This window comes from Bison bison, unplaced genomic scaffold (assembly GCF_000754665.1).
Source record: "Bison bison bison isolate TAMUID 2011002044 unplaced genomic scaffold, Bison_UMD1.0 scf7180017864476, whole genome shotgun sequence".
NCBI lineage: Eukaryota > Metazoa > Chordata > Mammalia > Artiodactyla > Bovidae > Bison > Bison bison.
Genome location: NW_011495037.1, coordinates 666,243 through 683,491, shown reverse-complemented (window position 1 = coordinate 683,491; position 17,249 = coordinate 666,243). Strand labels below are relative to the sequence as shown.

At 39.5% G+C, this 17,249-nt stretch overlaps 1 protein-coding gene across 1 annotated transcript in view; it reads left to right on the top strand.

Moving 5' to 3' along the window:
* LOC105004457 (E3 ubiquitin-protein ligase TRIM36) overlaps positions 1-17,243 on the top strand; it is a 28,948-nt gene extending 11,705 nt beyond the window's left edge. Inside the window, exons 4-9 of the mRNA XM_010862074.1 lie at positions 3,497-3,592; positions 6,755-7,008; positions 7,240-7,364; positions 10,886-11,176; positions 14,279-14,576; positions 16,167-17,243. Coding sequence (XP_010860376.1) covers positions 3,497-3,592; positions 6,755-7,008; positions 7,240-7,364; positions 10,886-11,176; positions 14,279-14,576; positions 16,167-16,521 — 1,419 coding nt within the window. The 3' untranslated portion in view covers positions 16,522-17,243. The remainder of the gene's footprint in view (positions 1-3,496; positions 3,593-6,754; positions 7,009-7,239; positions 7,365-10,885; positions 11,177-14,278; positions 14,577-16,166) is intronic.
* Positions 17,244-17,249: the final 6 nt, after the last annotated feature.

The following is a 17,249-nucleotide window of genomic DNA, read 5'->3' as shown; positions in this document are numbered from 1 at the left end:
TGTTTCGTGTTTTGTGGGTCTGTCATGCTCAGCCTGACCTCTTGAACACGTGGGTTACAGGTTTTGTTTATTGTCCACCTTTGTTTACCTAATTCTGTCAACCTGTGTCATTTGTAGGTCAATTTTGACTGATTTTCCTCATCATTTTGAGTTGGATTCCCCTCCTGCCTTGCAAGCCTGGCAACTTTTGATTGGCTGCCAGGTATTGCAAAGCTTACCTTGTTGAGCCCTGGATATTTTTGTATTCCTACAGTTCTTTGGGGGTTTTCTTCTACTGTATGATTAATTTACTTGGGAGCAGTTTGCTCCTTTTGGGTCTTAGTGTTAAGCTTTCTTAGGCAGGACAGAACAGCATTTCGGTCTGGGACTAATTTTATCTGACTATTAAAGTTGTTTGTTTACTCTTCCCAATGCCCTGTGAATTTTGAGGGTTTTAATGTTTTCTTTTTTAGTCTGACTGGTGGGGAATAGGCACTATTCTCAACTTGTGTGAGCTCTGAAATTGTTCGTTTCAATTCTTGTGGGTGTTATTTTCCCCAGCCTGTGGCAATTTCCTTACACACACGAATTGACCAAAGCTGTTGTGAATAAAGAAGAGAGGCCCTTGGTAAATCTCTGGAGTTCTTCTTTTTGTGGCTATCTGTTCTTAGGTGTTACAGTCTATAAACTCTGGCTTTCCCAGACTCTCAGCTCCATTTCCTCTTCTCACAGGAGATCCTGAGCCTAGTTTGAACTCTCTGCATCAGGTCTGGGAAGTCTTCTCCAGAAAATAAGCCGGGGCCACCATATTCCCTTGTGGCTCTGATGGTAAAGAATCCTCTTGCTGTGCAGGAGACCCAGGTTCCATCCCTGGGTCAGGAAGATCCCCTGGAGAAGGAAATGGCAACCCACTCCAGTGTTCTTGCCTGGAGAATCCTATGGACAGAGGAGCCTGGTGGGCTACAGTCCATGGGGTCGTAAAGTCTCGGACATGACTGAGCGACTAACGCTTTCACCATAGGCTCATCTTGTTTCCCGTCCCTCAAGGTCACTGCTTTTTGTTTCTTGATGTCCAGTGTCTTGAGAGCTGTTCCATTTGTTCTGTTAGTTGTTTCAAGTGAGGGAGTAAATCCTGTCTTAGTTTTTCTCTTGTGCCTCACACTGGCAATATACCACTGTTTGCTAATTTTAACTTTGGCTTCTTTTTTGTTTGTTTCTTACTGGTTGAATATTACACAAGTTGTCCAAAAAAATTTTTTTTCTGTTACCTGGAATTAATCTTTGGCAATAGTATACACCTAAATTAGCCTTTGTATTCTGTTGTTAATTTCTCTCATTTATGTTTCAGACTTTAGAAAAAATAGACTCCCTATGGAGTGTTCATTTTATTCACTTTTTAGTAAGGATAAAATGATTTGGGTTGGCTAAAAATAACAAGAAGATCTCCTAAGATCATCCTTCTTACTTGGTTTTAGGTTTTACGTCAGAGGGCTTCATGATCTAGGTGACAGGTTTATGATATCATTTCAGTTTTGCTCACTGGAGCGTTGCAGGGGGTGATTACACACTCTGATGGGCCTTAGAGTCTCCTGGGACACTTGGTAAAGTTACAGAGGCCAGTGCTGACCTCCTTCAAAGAGCTTGGGCGTCTGTGTTCTCATGGGCTCTCAGGAGATTGGTACTTACCAACATTTGAGAACCAAGCTAGCTTTGAGCAGCTTTGGGTTCCTTGAGAATTTAGCTTCTCATCATTCCTGGAGAGCTGGGGTCTTAGTAGAACCAAGGGGTTTAAACCTGCTCCCCAGATGAGATGAGCTTCCCAGGTAGAGTGTCTAGTATCTGTGTCTGCTGCATATACTTTTTGGAGGCTTATGAATAAATGGGCCACTGATTCTTGGTTAAAACAGATCTCGTCTTAACACAGACTGCCCAGGTTTAAGGGGACTCGGAAGACTGGAGCTGTCTCAGGTAAAGGCTGCTGTGGGATGTGGACTTGCTCTCAGCATCACAGCTCACTGGAACCGCTCAGACCTTGGACCGTGTTTCTGAATTCTGTCCTCTCTCCTCCTCTAGCCTGTTTAGCCGTGCTAACATCATCTGTTGACTTAGAACTAAGTCCAATTCAGTTTAATTGTCCAAATTCCTTTCTTTGCTGCTGTAGCTAAAGAGTGCCAGCACTCACACTCAGTGGGTTTGGTCCTAACCCGGGCCAGACAGGGGTGGGCTCCTGGAGGAACTGGCGTCTTCCTCACGGCCTGGTGCGGAGGCAGGGCCTCTGCCTGTGGCAGCGTGGTTAGTGTGCATGAGGAAGTTTCCAGTTCAGCCTCTTACTGTGTCATGTTTGTGTTCCGCTTTGGTTTCTTCGTCTGTAAAATGCTGTATTAAGACACAAGATTTTAATGTCTCTTCTGATCCTTAACATCCTGCAGTTTCCTCCTTGGTCCCGTCCTGCCCTGATTCCTCAGAAATCTTATTCCTCCACCTAACAGGCCTTTCCTCTGTCCCTCTATTGAGTCGTGAGGGAAACTCACTGGGTCTGATCCTGGGTGTCCCAAAGAGTTGTAAAGGTGGGTCCTGCCAGAGAGACCTGTTACTTTGATTTGTGTACACTTTCTCTTACCCTGTAACATGGTCTAAGTAGGGGAAAAAAAAAAGATGATATAGGAAGGAGATTCATTCCTAAAGCTTTAATTCCCTGCCCTGCTTCTTAATAACCCTTTTCAACCCTTGGTCACCAGTTGTGACCAGGAAGGTCCAGATCTTCTGTCAGGGCTACAGCTTGCGAGGTGTTTTCTGGATTTTCTTAGTCTTGCTTAGACTCAGAATACGTTGTCTGTCGCAATTTTTTAGCCCATCTTACTTCAGGGTATGGTTGTTGGTTTTACAATCCATTTTGGGCATACTGTGTTCTGTGGACTGTGCTAGTAATCTCATCGAAACCTGTGACTGTCTCTGTGGTAAACTGTGCCAGTGCCAAATGACTGCTTCATAAACAAGCTATGCAGTAAGCTCTGCAAGTTACCTATTACACGTCTGTGTTTTCGTCACTGCATGTGGTATGGCTGTTGAATGACCATCTAGGCTGGGTGGACCATGCAGATTATTTTGAAAGGCTCTTTGTTTTTTTCCTGTTGTGTGTGTGCTGCGTCAGTGTTCATGAGTGTGTTGTAAAATCTAATGGAAGAAAACACTATTTGGATTGCTACTCTTCTATTTACTTTGAAGCTTTGTGAGGCATCATTCTGGGAGTAATGATGGGAGACAACAAAAACGTAGTTTGTAGACTCGGAATTTTTGAGTGCTTTACCTTGCTCTTTTTGTTTGTGTGTTTTTAGGTAACCTACTTCTGATTGCTCGTGTCTTTGGGCCTGTGTGCTTAAAGCCAGTGACTGTTTACCCGGGGTTAATAACAGTAATCGTAGAGTTGAGAGAGGAGGATGCTGTGTTAAGAAAATTCTGCAAGCCCTTTGTTCCACTTCTCTTTCTACTTATTTGTGTTTCTGATACGTTCTAACAGGAGAAGCTTTCAAAGGATATTGATTACCTTATTGGCAAGGAGAGCCAGGTGAAGAGTCAAATTTCTGAGCTAAACTTGTTGATGAAAGAAACAGAGGTAAGTGATATTTTTCTTTTCTTTTATATTTCAGAGGTGAGGTTTGCATATTTTTCATTCATTCATCTAGACATTCATTTATTCATTCATAAAATCCTAAGGGTATATTATGAGCTGGGAGTAGAGTTGTGTTAGATTTCCACCCCTGCTTTTCTGGGACTAGGAAAACAAAGGTAAGGAATGGAATGCTGTGTGATCAGTGCTGATAGAGGTAGTGATTAAATGATACTGAAACACAGATGAAAACATTATTTTCCTTATGTTGCTACTTTTGAGACCTATCTTTTTTTTTTTTTTGAGACATGTCTCAAAAGTAGCAACATAAGGAAAATAATAGCTTTCAAAATTATCTATTTTTTTTTTACAAAACTAACAAATTGCATTTGAAAGATGTATTGTATGTTAATAGGACTAGGTTTATTTAAATTTCCCAGATATTCTTAAATATATACCTGTCATATGTTCACCAAAAGATGTGTATTAGAATGTTCATAGCTGCAAAAAAAAAAAAATAAGAAAAAGGTTTTTGTAGTTGTGTTATTTGTAATAGCCACAAAATGGAAAGCACTCAAAAGCCCATCAATAGTGGAATGTAAATAGCAATGATGAGTGAATATCTACAACTGTGGGCAACGATGTAGATAAATCCCGCACTAATATGAAGGAAGATGCCAGACACAAAGGAGGACTCGCTGTGTGAGGCTGAGAGGCGAAACTAGGCTGTGCTGCTCAGGAGAGGAGCTGCTGAAGAGGCGGAGGGCCAGTGTCTGGAAAGGCTACATGGGGTAGCTTCTGGGATACTGGTATTATTACTTAATCTGAATGCTGGTCACATGGGTGTGTTCACAAAGACTGTGATCCTTACACTTACGTGTACATTTTTCTCTTTGCATATTATATTTCAGTAAAAAATAGGAAAAATTGATAGCATTTTAAAAATATAGCAAAAGAGGATAGAATTAGGTTATTTTAAAATTATAAATATTCTTCACTGACTTTGATCCCTGTTTTCTTTTCTTTATTTGAAATAAATTGAAGGTCATTTACTCTTGATCCCTTTAAAAGTTTTAATTAAATATAAAAATATTCTGACTAGCATGAGACTTACGTCTTAAAACAAATACTTTATAAAAGTGGGTTAAATTATTGAAAAATTGGGTGAATTAGCACATTACCAGTATTGCTTTAGTTTTTAATATTTTGCTGATTGCTTTCACAATCCTAAGTAAGTTGGTTTTATGTGTAATTTAAAAGGTAGGGTTTTGTTTTTCATATTTGTGTCTGACTGACAAACTCTTCACAGTTTACTCTAATCCCTAACACGTGGCACATTATCACCCAGGCAGGTGGCACATACCACCCAGAGATTGTATCTGTCGTCATTTTAAGTTTGTCCTCATAGTTTTCTCAGTCATCTGCCTTTATTCTTTAAAATGTATTTTTGGCTGTGCTGGGTCTCCACTGCTGTGCAGACTTTGTCGCGCTGCGGCGAGGTGGGGGCTCCTCTTGGGCGCAGTGCAGGGGCCTCTCATCGCAGCGGCTCCTCTCGTTGTGGAGCACAGGCTCGAGGGCGTGCAGGCTTCAGTACTTGTGGCGCACGCGCTTAGTGCCCCCACGGCATATGGACTCTTCCTAGACCAGGGATCAAACCGCGTCCCCTGCATTGCCAGGAGGACTCTTATCTACTGTACCGCCAGGGAAGTCCTGCCTTTACTTCTGAGATAAGGAAATCCAGTGCTTATTTTTGAGTTTGTCATTCAGTAGCTTGAAAACTGAGCAATTCAGGCATTAAGTATTCGTGTAGGCACTGACTCCTTGAGATCCTGGAGACATCATTTAACATTTTTTGTACCTTTGACCTAAGCTGTATTTGTAGGGTTATCAGTAAGAGTCTTCTGTACTAGAAAATTTGTCTCCGTTCTCAGTGAAGATTGCGACACTTTTATCTATAATTATACTTTGCTGGAAACAGCCTCCTCTTTACCTGTGTATAATGATATTTCTGAATTTAATGTGCTATGTCACTGAAAAACTACCAGAATGTCATCACTTTCTTTCTGTCTTCCCATCCCCCCTTTAAAAGATTGGCTGTTGGGGTTAGAAAACAAGAGAAGGAAATCTGGAAAAACTTTCCTTTCATTATAAATGTTGGCCAGAAGCCACTGAAGAATGTACAGTGCACTTGTGCCATATATTGTCAGCTTTTAAGAATGTTCTCGAAGACTGTATTGTTGGCTGCTGTTATGAGTGTATTATGAGTGCTTGTAAGTGCTTTGCAGTCTTATTTCCAAAGTCAAGTCAATCTCTGATTTTGTGGACATCCAAAATGTTCAATAAGCATCTTATAGAGAGGATCATTTTATGGCAAAGTAGTGGAACAGCTGTGTATATGGTGAAAATATGTGACATTGAGGTATGCATTTATGTATTAATGAATAATCTTTCTCAATCTTCAGAAAAGCCTACATGGTCTCTCTTATCCCTAGTTTTCAGAACAGAAAAATAAGAATAAAGAAGTTAATTTGCATAACGTTATTAAATCAGTATTAATTAAATTACAATTTATTTATAGTTACTGGGTTGTCTGAAAAGTTCATTTGGATTTTTGCATAAGATGTTACAGAAAAACCCAAATGAACTTGTTGGGCAACCCAATATATCACTAATACTAATTTGAAGAGAAAAGTTACAATATTTATCTTAGTAATGTAATTTTTTTCAGTTTTATATCTGTGGGTTACCTTTTTAAAAAATTGGAATATGGTAGAAAGAATAAAATTTCTTGAATTAGAAATGAATAAATAACTGCAGATTTTTTTTTTCCTGCGTCCTTAGTTAAATCAGATAATTTCTGCCTATGTTCCTTCATATACAGATTGAACGTTGCTTTTTATTTCATTGAATACATTGTTTATTGCTGGACTTTGGAGATTGAAAGCTTAAGGAAATACAGTTATTATAAAATCACAAACTGTGTCTAAAAGTTGCTCATCATCCCTCATTAAGTGTATTTGATGTCAAGTTATTGTTCTGACAGCTTCAAGGTGTCAGACAAAATCTTCTTCCTTCCAGGATTTGGGTTTGTTGTGCTGAATTTTGACTCCTTATGAGAAGGCATTTGGATTTAGCAGATAAGCTAATGCTTTGCTTCTTTTACAATAGTGTAATGGAGAGCGGGCTAAAGAAGATGCAATTATACATTTTGAAAAGCTCTTTGAAATCCTAGAAGACAGGAAATCATCTGTTTTGAAGGCAATTGATGCTTCTAAGAAACTAAGATTAGACAAATTTCAGACTCAAATGGAAGAGTACCAGGGGCTGCTGGAGAACAATGGGCTCGTGGGGTATGCTCAGGAAGTGCTGAAGGAGACGGATCAGTCTTGCTTTGTCCAGACGGCAAAGCAGCTCCACGTCAGGTATTTTGATTTGAACTGACAATTTCTCTAGCCGCATCATTAAACACTGCTCCGAGTTTCCGCTGTAGCTCTGATGGCTTCGGAATGCTGTGCCGTGTGCAGTACCTCTTGCTTCACTCTTAACCGAGTGCTGAGTGAAGTTTACTTTAGTTAATCTCATTGCAGATGTTTAGTCTGATTTGCCTTTTTAAAGAATCATTTTTATATAAAACATTTTATATCTGTCTATAGAATACAGAAAGCTACAGAGTCTTTGAAGAGCTTTAGACCTGCGGCTCAAACTTCTTTTGAAGACTATGTTGTTAACACATCTAAACAAACAGAACTTCTTGGAGAATTATCTTTTTTCTCAAGTGGTAAGTTTTAATATCCGCATACCTTTGCTTTTTTGGTTGGAAATCATACTGTGTAGACGACACATGGGCTTTCCTGGTGGCTCAGCGCTAAAGAATCCGCCTGCCAGTATAGGAGATGCAGGTTGGATCTCTGGGTCGGGAAGATCTCCTGGAGAAGGAAATGGCAACCTACTCCAGTATCCTTGCCTGGGAAATCCCATGGACAAAGGAGCCTGGCGAGCTACAGTTCTGGGGTTACAACTAGTTGGACTCGACTTGGCAGAATACACACAAATTCTCTTCAGCTTGACACTATAAAGCAGCAACTCAGTTGCCCAGACCTTCCTGTCCTAAAATTGTATGCCATTTATGTTTTTATAACCATGTTTTTATGCCCCAAAGCTAGGTTCTATTGGTTTGTATGTTTTTAAACATTGTGTGAATGGGCATCACACTGTATGTGTCTTTTTTGGTAAATTGCTTTTTTGAGAAATTAAGTTTAGGATAAATATTTGTTAATATATGAAGTTCTGGTTTACAACTGTATTTTAGCTTTACTGTTCCATTATATAAATAACTTTCCTACTGAGCGACAGTCTGTTCCTGTTTTTTATCTGTTGTAAACAGCTCTATCAAACATCTTAGTCAGTGTTTCTCTGTGCCTGTGTATGAGTCTCCCTAGGGCAGAAGCCTGGAAATGGTATATCCAGGTTAAAGGTGACTCTAAGATGTTTAAGCGTTTACAGTGCTGTATGAGTTTGCTAGGGCTGCTGACACGAAACACCACTGATTGGGTGGTTTAAACACCAGAAATGTGTTTTCTCTGATTCGGGAGCCTAGAGGGCTGAGATGAAGCTACTGGCAGGGTCGGTTTCTCCTTGATCGCAGGTGGCCGTCTTCTCCTTGTGTTCTCACACAGTCTTCCCTCTGTATGCATCTGCATCCAGATTTCATCTTAGAAGGACTCCAGTCATACTAGTCATATTGGACTAGGTCCACCTTACTGACGTGATTTTAACTGTGGTACTTGTTTAAAAGCCCTCTCTCCAAATAAAGGCACATTCTGAGGTATTAGTACCAGGGGCCAGAATCTTACCGTGTGGATTTTAGGGCGCATGGTTCAGTCCCTAATGATTGTTTGTGTTTGTGTTCTGCTGCTCACCAGTAGGGGGGTAGTCTGTTCCTTTTTCTTCTCGTCTTGTTCATCTCCTTCAGACTTCTCTCCATGGTGAACAGTTACACTCTTTGGAAAAGGATCTGTGTGTGTCCTTAGTTGCTCAGCTGTGTCCGACTCTGCAACCCCGTGGACTGTAGCCCGCCAGGCTCCTCTGTCCAGGGGATTGTCCAGGCAAGAATACTGGTGTGGGTTGCCATGCCGTCCTCCAGGGGACTTCCCAACCCAGGTCTCCCGCATTGCAGGCGGATTCTTTACCATCTGAGCCACCAGGGAAGCCCAAGAATACTGGAGTGGGTATCCCTTCTCCAGGGGACCTTCCTGACCCAGTAATCGCCTGCATTGCAGGAGGATTCTCTACTAGCTGAGCTACAAGGGAAACCCTTGGAAAAGTATAAGCTTAATTATTGTGTAGATACAGATGTGTAGATTTGTATTTAGTCAAAGGAAATATGTCTTGTTAAAAAGTTAAATACTGAAGGATTATTACTATGACCATCTTTCTCTTCCAGTCAGTGCCTGAATCTCCTTTTGACTATATACTTTTCTTATCTATTCTCTTTTTGCAAAATGTATACTTGAATTGTTTTTTATATATATGTTATTGTTTGTTTACTTAGGAGTACAAGGTCCTTCCTCCTCTGGGGCAGGGGGTCCCGGAATTGTCTTTCAAAAGAGGAGATTGAGGTTGGGTAATCTCAGGCTATGCCAGTGCATAACCCAGAACCAGTAAAACCTGTGGGTCAGGATGTAAAGTGGTCACCCGTCTTCCGCCTGCTGGGTGCTCTCCTCACTGTTCCCTGCATAACATTTTTTTAGTAAGCTGTGGTTTAAAAAAAAAGAAAAGAAAAGAGGTATAGGGTGAGGCATACCAGTCATGATGGTTGTTTTTTTTTTTAACTTTAAAATGTAGTTTGGATGACTTGTTAGATCCCTTGACTGCACAGAGACATGCACAGACACACTTATGCTGTCCATTGCTTGTACGCAGCTGGAGGATAAAGGAAGCTTCTGCTGTTCATTTCACGTGTTTCTCTGTGATTTGATACAAACGTGTGTCTGTTTCTGTGTGCGTGTGCATGTGTAATCCTTACAGCTTATTTTTACCATATGACCAAAGCAGTTAAGCTGTTTGGAATTTATTCTATGGAAAAGATGATGAATACACACAAATATTTAGCTGTGAAATTTTGATCATTGTATTTTTAGTGAAAAATTAGAAACATGTTTCTGAAAATAGTTAAGTGTTGCTATAGTGGGATACCACTGGGAGAAAAATACTGGCAGGAGCTATACAAAATTATTGTAGTGATAATCTTTGAATTACTTAATTTGTGTGTGTGTGTTTTATGTAGTTTCTGATTTTCTTACAAAAATGTGTATCTTGTTAATGCCAAGAAAAAGTCATTTTAAATTGCTTTGCAATTCTGAGAAAGATAATATGAAAAGAAATTATATAACATTTTGACATTTATTATTATACTAACCAAACTTAGATTTTTTACTAAAGTTAGTAACTAAGTTACTAAAATAACTTAAAAGAGGACAGAAATTAGAAATTTCACATCCAGGGTTGTTATTTCAGTAAATGGGCATTGAAAGGTATATGGTTAAAAATTTTGATTTATGACATTAAATGGCAACCCACTCCAGTGTTCTTGCCTGGAGAATCCCAGGGATGGGGGAGCCTGGTGGGCTGCTGTCTATGGGGTCGCATAGAGTTGGACATGACTGAAGCAACTTAGCAGCAGCAGCAGAATTAATATGGAAAGCTAAAATTGTTTTACTAATTTTCTTATTTTTCATTCTTCTTTCCCCTTTCAGTTTTAAACATAAATATACACTTTGAAAATCTCTATTTTATTACTTTTCTTTTAAAATTTTATTGTAACAAAACTTATCCTGAGATCCACCCTCTTAAATTTTTGATACAGAATGTGGTTTTGTTGTCTATCGTCACAGGGTGTACAGCAGATCTCTAGAGCTTATTCGTCTTGCTTAACTGAAACTTTATGCCTGTCTATTAATAAGCACACATTTCTCCCTGCCCCCCAGCTCCTGGTAACCACCATTCCAGTCTTTGATTTCATGAATTTGGCCTTGTAGATACCTCACATAAGTGGGATCGTGACATGAGCATTGGTCTTTCTGTGTCCTGTTTGCTTCATTGAGCCTGTCCTCAGAGTCCATCTGTGTTGTTGTGTTTGTAGGAATTATTCTTTTACTTATACACCTTATTATAAATACAGAAAGTTCTTGGACAACAGAAATCCTTTAGTTTTTGTCAATAAATCATTTTTACTGAGGAAAAAAATAAAGGTTCTGAAATAATAGTTTAATATTGTTTTCTGTTTTATAATTCTTTCAGGTGTAGATGTGCCAGAGATCAATGAGGAACAGAGCAAAGTTTATAACAATGCTTTGATAAATTGGCACCATCCAGAAAAGGATAAAGCTGATAGCTATGTCCTTGAATATCGCAAGATTAATCGAGATGAAGAAATGTTGTCTTGGAATGAGATAGAAGTGTCTGGCACAAGTAAAGTTATTTCCGATCTGGAGAGTAATTGTAACTATGCTTTCAGAGTAAGAGCCTACAAGGGTTCCATCTGCAGTCCTTGCAGCAGAGAACTGATTCTTCATACTCCTCCAGCTCCAGGTAGTGTGAATACTGGGGATAAGAAAAGCGTACAGTTGGAAGAGACCATGATAAAAAATAAACCTGCTGATGTGTCTGTGCAGACCTACATTAAAGCCACCTCTCATTTGTAAAAGATTCTAGAAAAGTAGATTCTATATCCAGCTAGGATTTAGAAATAGAATGAATACTTGAATTTTACCATGCAGGCTGAGAATAGGATTAGACTTCTAACTGATAACAGATACAGAATAACATGACATTTGAATGTGTAGGGTTATTAATTTGGAATTAAAATAATGTAAATGCTACCTTACAAGTTTTATATAGTATAATTCTATTTTTTGATCAGTTTATAGAGATCTCTATTAGCATAGGATCTGGGTAGATATTTTAGAAATTTATTGGTATGATAACATGAAGTATAATTTTAGTTAACCTAATTCTGACTTGTCTGGCTTTTCTAACCCAGTGATTACCAGCCCATGGGGATGGAAGGCACATATTAAAGCCACATGGATAGCCCTCCTTCCCCTTCCCCCCACACTGAGAGCTCCTTCTACCCAGCACTGCCTCTCCTTTCCAACCTGGTAACCACCGATACTACTTAAACAAGGCCGTACATTTTTATAGAATGAGAATGACTTACAGGTTAGTTGATGTTCACTACAGTGTTTCCATGGATAAGGGACATATAGAAGCAAAGTTATGCTCATCCTGGTGACCAGGAAATCATTTTGCCCTTAGACGTTTCTTCACTTGGCTTTTAGACCCCATCGCGCCTGCCCATTTTAGTGGCTTATGTACCCATATTTTGTGCACTCTGCCCTTCCTTGCCGTTTTGTCCAGGGTGTGCTATTCACTCTTTCTTTTTCATGTATATTGTAGCTAATTAAGAAAAAACAACAACCAAATGCATAAGGTTGGCTAAAAGTACTTTTCTTGAATTTTAATAATATCCATAAGAGAGTTTTAGGGTGCATTTACAAGTATTAAGTAAATATTTTATGGTTTATGCAGTTTCCACTTTATTTTCTAGTCTGACTGAAAGCGGAAGGAAAAAGAAACCTGAAAGCAGCTGCTGTTTTCAGTGACGAAGTGGAGGGGGGTGGAGGAGGGGGAACATTAAAAGCTGTCTTCCTTTTCTCTGGGAGAAGCCATATGAATAGGCTGACCATCTAAATTTATTTTGCAAACTGGGAGACATTTGAGATTGAAAGCAAGCGTGAGTTGTCATGCCAGGACAAACCGGGAAGACTGGTCAGATCTCATTCACGGAAAATGGTTTTAGCTTGTTAGCAACATGGCAGCCCACTCCACTTTCCTCGCCTGGAGAAGCCCCATGGACAGAGGAGCCTGGCGGGCTACAGTCCATGGGGTCGCAAAGAGCCAGACATGACTGAATGTTAAAATTTGCCATTTTAGCTATTTTTAGCTGGATGCATCAGTGGCATTAAGTACATTCTGTGCACCCATCATTATAGTCTCTGGAACTTTTTCATTTTTCCAAATCAATACTGCATCCATTACATGGTAACCCCTCCATCCACCCTTCCTTCTGCCTCTGCCTCTATGAATCTGCCTCTTCTAAGTACCTCGTGTGTGAATGGATTTGCATAATCCTTTTGTGACTGGCTTTTATTTTCAAGCTTCCTTCATGTTGTGGCACCTATCAGAATTTCCTAACTTTTTTAGGTTGAATGGTATTCCATTGCATGTATATCCCACTGTCAACTTAAAAAAAAAAAAAAAGCCCAATGTGAGAGTGTTATTGGGGGCAAAATGAGGACTGCAGTCTGGGAAAGCAGCCACTCAGACAGCTCTGAGAAACTGCTCCAAAGAGGCAGAGGGGAAGGTCAACACATGTATGATTTTGGTGAAGGGAGAATCTGTACAATCAAGCACATATTTTTTTATTTTTCAGAAGGTTTCTGCTAGTTACAAGGAGCAGTCGTCACCATGAAGGATTTTAGTGCTTTTTTAGAGATGAGGAGATATAAGAATTGGGCTCATAAAATCAGCTCCTGAGACTATCTGCAGACCTGTCCTGCCAGTTTTTCCCTGAGTACAGAGGGCCTCATTTCTGCTCTCCACCCTGAACTCATTTCAGGGGTGTTGAAAACCGGCAGCTGCAGCAGCACATGATTTAATCCTTGCAGAGATAGACGGCAAGTGCCAGTGGCAAGTGCCAACTTGAAGTTGACACCACATTTTCTTTGTGCGTTCATCTGTTGACGGGCATTTGGGATGTTTCCACTTTCCGGGCTAGCCGCCAATGAATGTTAGGCTTAATGGGTTTAAGTTGATAGGCTTAGGAGAGTAGTGTTGTCTCCATTCTGCAGTTGAGGAAATTAAAGTTTAGGTTAAGCTCCAGTTAAATGTTTGAGCTAGGAATTCAAACCCAGGTGTCTCTGAACCCAAAGCTTATGCTTTTTTTTTTTTTTTTAAAGCAAAACACTTTCTTGTGTCTGCTATCTTGATTGGTAAGGAGAAGACCTTATTAAAATTGCTAATATTTTCTGTATTTATAAAATTTGGGCTTCCCTAGTGTCTTGGTTGGGAAAGAATCTGCCTCCAATGCAGGAGACCTGGGTTTAATCCCCGGGTCAGGAAGATCCCCTGAAGAAGGAAATGGCAACCCACTCCGGTATTCTTGCCTGGAAAATTCCATAGACAGAGGAGCAGGAAAGGCTGCAGTCCATGGAATTGCAAAGAGTCGGACATGACTGTGACTAACTTAAAGATAAAATTTGGAATAAATTTTAAGAAAACATGCAGATATTTTTGAAAATATACAACCCCTTATTTTAGGGATAAAAAAAGAACAGATTCAGTAGTATAAGGTGTTTAGGTTTGCTGTATCTATTCCAAGGAGCTACATTCATAAATTTCTCCTACATTGAAAATGTTTCTTCCACTTTGAAATTACTGAAAATTTTCAGGTACAGAGAATTTGCTGGAAATCGTTTCTGAGTTGGGGTTTTGGTTTGTGAATAGGGTAGGATAATATTCTTCCTCCTATCTCTTTTTAGTAATTTCTGTTTGAAAGCCTGTTAAATTTAACCATAGAGTGTAGAAATGCTAATAAATAATTTGCAGGCTAATTTTAAGCTCTGTTTGCAGTTTTCAGTTTCCTCTTTGATGAAAAATGCGGCTATAATAATGAACACCTCCTGCTGAACTTGAAGAGAGACCGTGTGGAGAGCAGAGCTGGCTTTAACCTTCTGCTTGCTGCGGAGCGGATCCAAGTGGGTTATTACACCAGCTTAGACTACATTATCGGAGATGTTGGGATTACTAAAGGGAAGCATTTCTGGGCCTTCCGTGTGGAGCCGTACTCATACCTGGTGAAAGCAGGCGTCGCTTCCAGTGACAAACTGCAAGAATGGCTCCGGTCTCCCCGGGACGCAGTTAGTCCAAGGTAGAGTCTTTTATTGATCTAGAGCTTGATAATTCTTTAATTCTGTAAAATGTAAACATCCTGGTTTAGCACGGCAAGCCTGAAAGTGGACTTGGATTTACTTCCTGCATTTAGAGTATTTAGTATGTAGAGGATGCCTTTCTTAGATTCAGAGGTTTTGGCTGTGCTTATGTGGCTGGCTAAGAAAAGATGTCACGTCGTCTTGTATCACAGTGACTAATGAGCTTTAGCAGTTAAATTCTAATGCTGTGAGGAAACAAGTCTTTTTTGGGTACACCTCTTGATTATGGTATAGCTTCGCAATTTAGAATATTCAAGGGCTTTCATATCAGTTCTCTTAATTATAAATAAAATTGCATAAATGTTTTTTATTTATTTTAGTTGCTCAGTCGTGTCCGACTCTTTGCGACCCCATGGACTGTAGCCCTCCAGCCTCTTTGTTCCATGGGGTTCTCCAGGCAAGAGTACTGGAGTTGGTTGCCATTCCCTTTGCCTCTAAATGCCATATTTCACAATTGGTGCTAAATGGATACAGTTTCTTTAAACAGTCCTATAAGTACTTTAAAAATTTGGTCACGGTAAACATGCTCCCATGGCAAAGAATTTCAGTTACTTGAGAGTGACTATTTAATGTTCTGTACAGTTTAGTTGTGTTACATGATGTAGTGTGAACTAGTCCAGACAGACGGTTTTTGATCACTTACGTCTACAGAAATCCCAGAGTAACAATCTGAGTGACAGGAAAAACTTGTTGCCCTAAGATGAGAAATTGAAACAATAGTGAAAATTGTAATACGGAAATAGTTTCTTAAACACAGTGGCGTGTCTACTTGGTAAATTATTAACAATGTTAAAAAAGTTTACAACATGAGAAATACCAGAAGTGAAAAGACCTGATGGAAATGGTTGATGTCCTGTGCTCACAAGTGTGCTAACGTAAGAAGCACCCTGCACAGGGAAAAGTGGAAGGAACTTTGTATCAAAATTTTCTTTAAGGTTTTACTGTTTTATAATCAAAGGAGACTAAAACTCTTCATGATGCTTGCTTGCATCATAGAGCCATGTAGAAAATCCCAACCAGGAAATAACAGTTCTTAGCAGCAGAATGAAACATGCTTTTTTCTCCTGCTTTATTTTGTAGTGCCCATTTATTTTACATAGTCTGATAAAGTTTTTGGATTAGGAGATCTGTGTTGGTTTCTGTTTTCTTATATATGATTTTATGCTATAAATATTCAATATTTGTCAAGCCCCTTCCATTTCATCCCCCCCTGCTTTATTTTTGATAGGCCAAAATTACTAATTATTTTTAACTTCTCATCTGTTTGTTTATATATATATAGGTAAAAATGGGTGATACTTTATGACAGAATTTGGGTCTGAGTCTGTGGTGTAATTCTAAGTGACACTGTGTAGTCCTTATGTTTCTAACTGATTATGGTTTAGCAGAAAGGTTTTGATGTAAAAGCAGTTACAATTGATTTTAATTGAACTCAATGTATATCATCTGGTGAAAATGTTCTGAAGCGACTTGCAGGCCTTCGGATGATGATGCAGGTAAGATCCTGCTCTGTCTGTGCTGTGTTTTAGGTACGAGCAGGACAGCGGGCACGACAGCGGCAGTGAGGACGCCTGTGTCGATTCTTCGCAGCCCTTTACGTTGGTTACTATAGGTATGAAGAAAGTCTTTATTCCCAAGTCACCTACTTCTTCTAATGAACCTGAAAATAGAGTTCTTCCCATGCCAACAAGTATAGGAGTTTTCCTCGACTATGATAAAGGCAAAGTGGCTTTCTATGACATGGATCACATGAAATGCCTCTATGAGCGCCAGGTGGACTGCTCGCATACGATGTATCCAGCGTTTGCCCTGATGGGCAGTGGAGGAATCCAGCTCGAAGAATCCATCACAGCGAAGTACCTAGAGTACCAAGAGAACATGTAGTCACACATCTGATGTGATTTAGGATGAAAACTGTGAGCAGAGTAGTGCCTCGGGGTTAGCCTCCGTAACTAATTATATATCATCTGAGCATTGTGTCACCACACTTATTTTTTGTGTCTGTTTCTTCTTCAAACACAGAAAACCTAAGCAGCCTTTCTGCCTTTCACAAATGCCGGGGAGAGACGTTCTTTCCTAGTTAACACTGAGATGGGTAACTGGACTTTTCTTTTTTATGCACAGGAAATCTAATTTATTTGTATCAGCTTGTGTTGCTGATACTTAGACATTCCTTGTTTTGGGCTGGGGGGAAGGGATCCCAAAGTATTTATTACTCTTCTTTTGTGTTTGGTTTTCATTTTTGTATCATGTTTATGTCCTCACAGAAGATATTTTTTAAATGCCTTATGGATAGAAAGTAGTACTAAGCATGGTGTTGTGCATTTGTTTTTAATAGGAAAACAAAGGTATAGATAGATAAAACGAAAAAGGCCATAGAAATCGTAGTATATTTAAATGGAAAATTATGTATTTAAGAATATATTGCCTAGAAAATGAATACTACTGTTTGTTTTCTTCTGAGACCACAAACTGTAAGGACATCTTAGAGTTTTCTTGGCTGGTAATGCCTGTACTTGCATGTGTAAGAAACATGATTTATTGCAGGAAACACAGAATTCTTGGCTAACACATGAAGCTTTTCACTTCATATGATTTTTTGGGAAACTTTT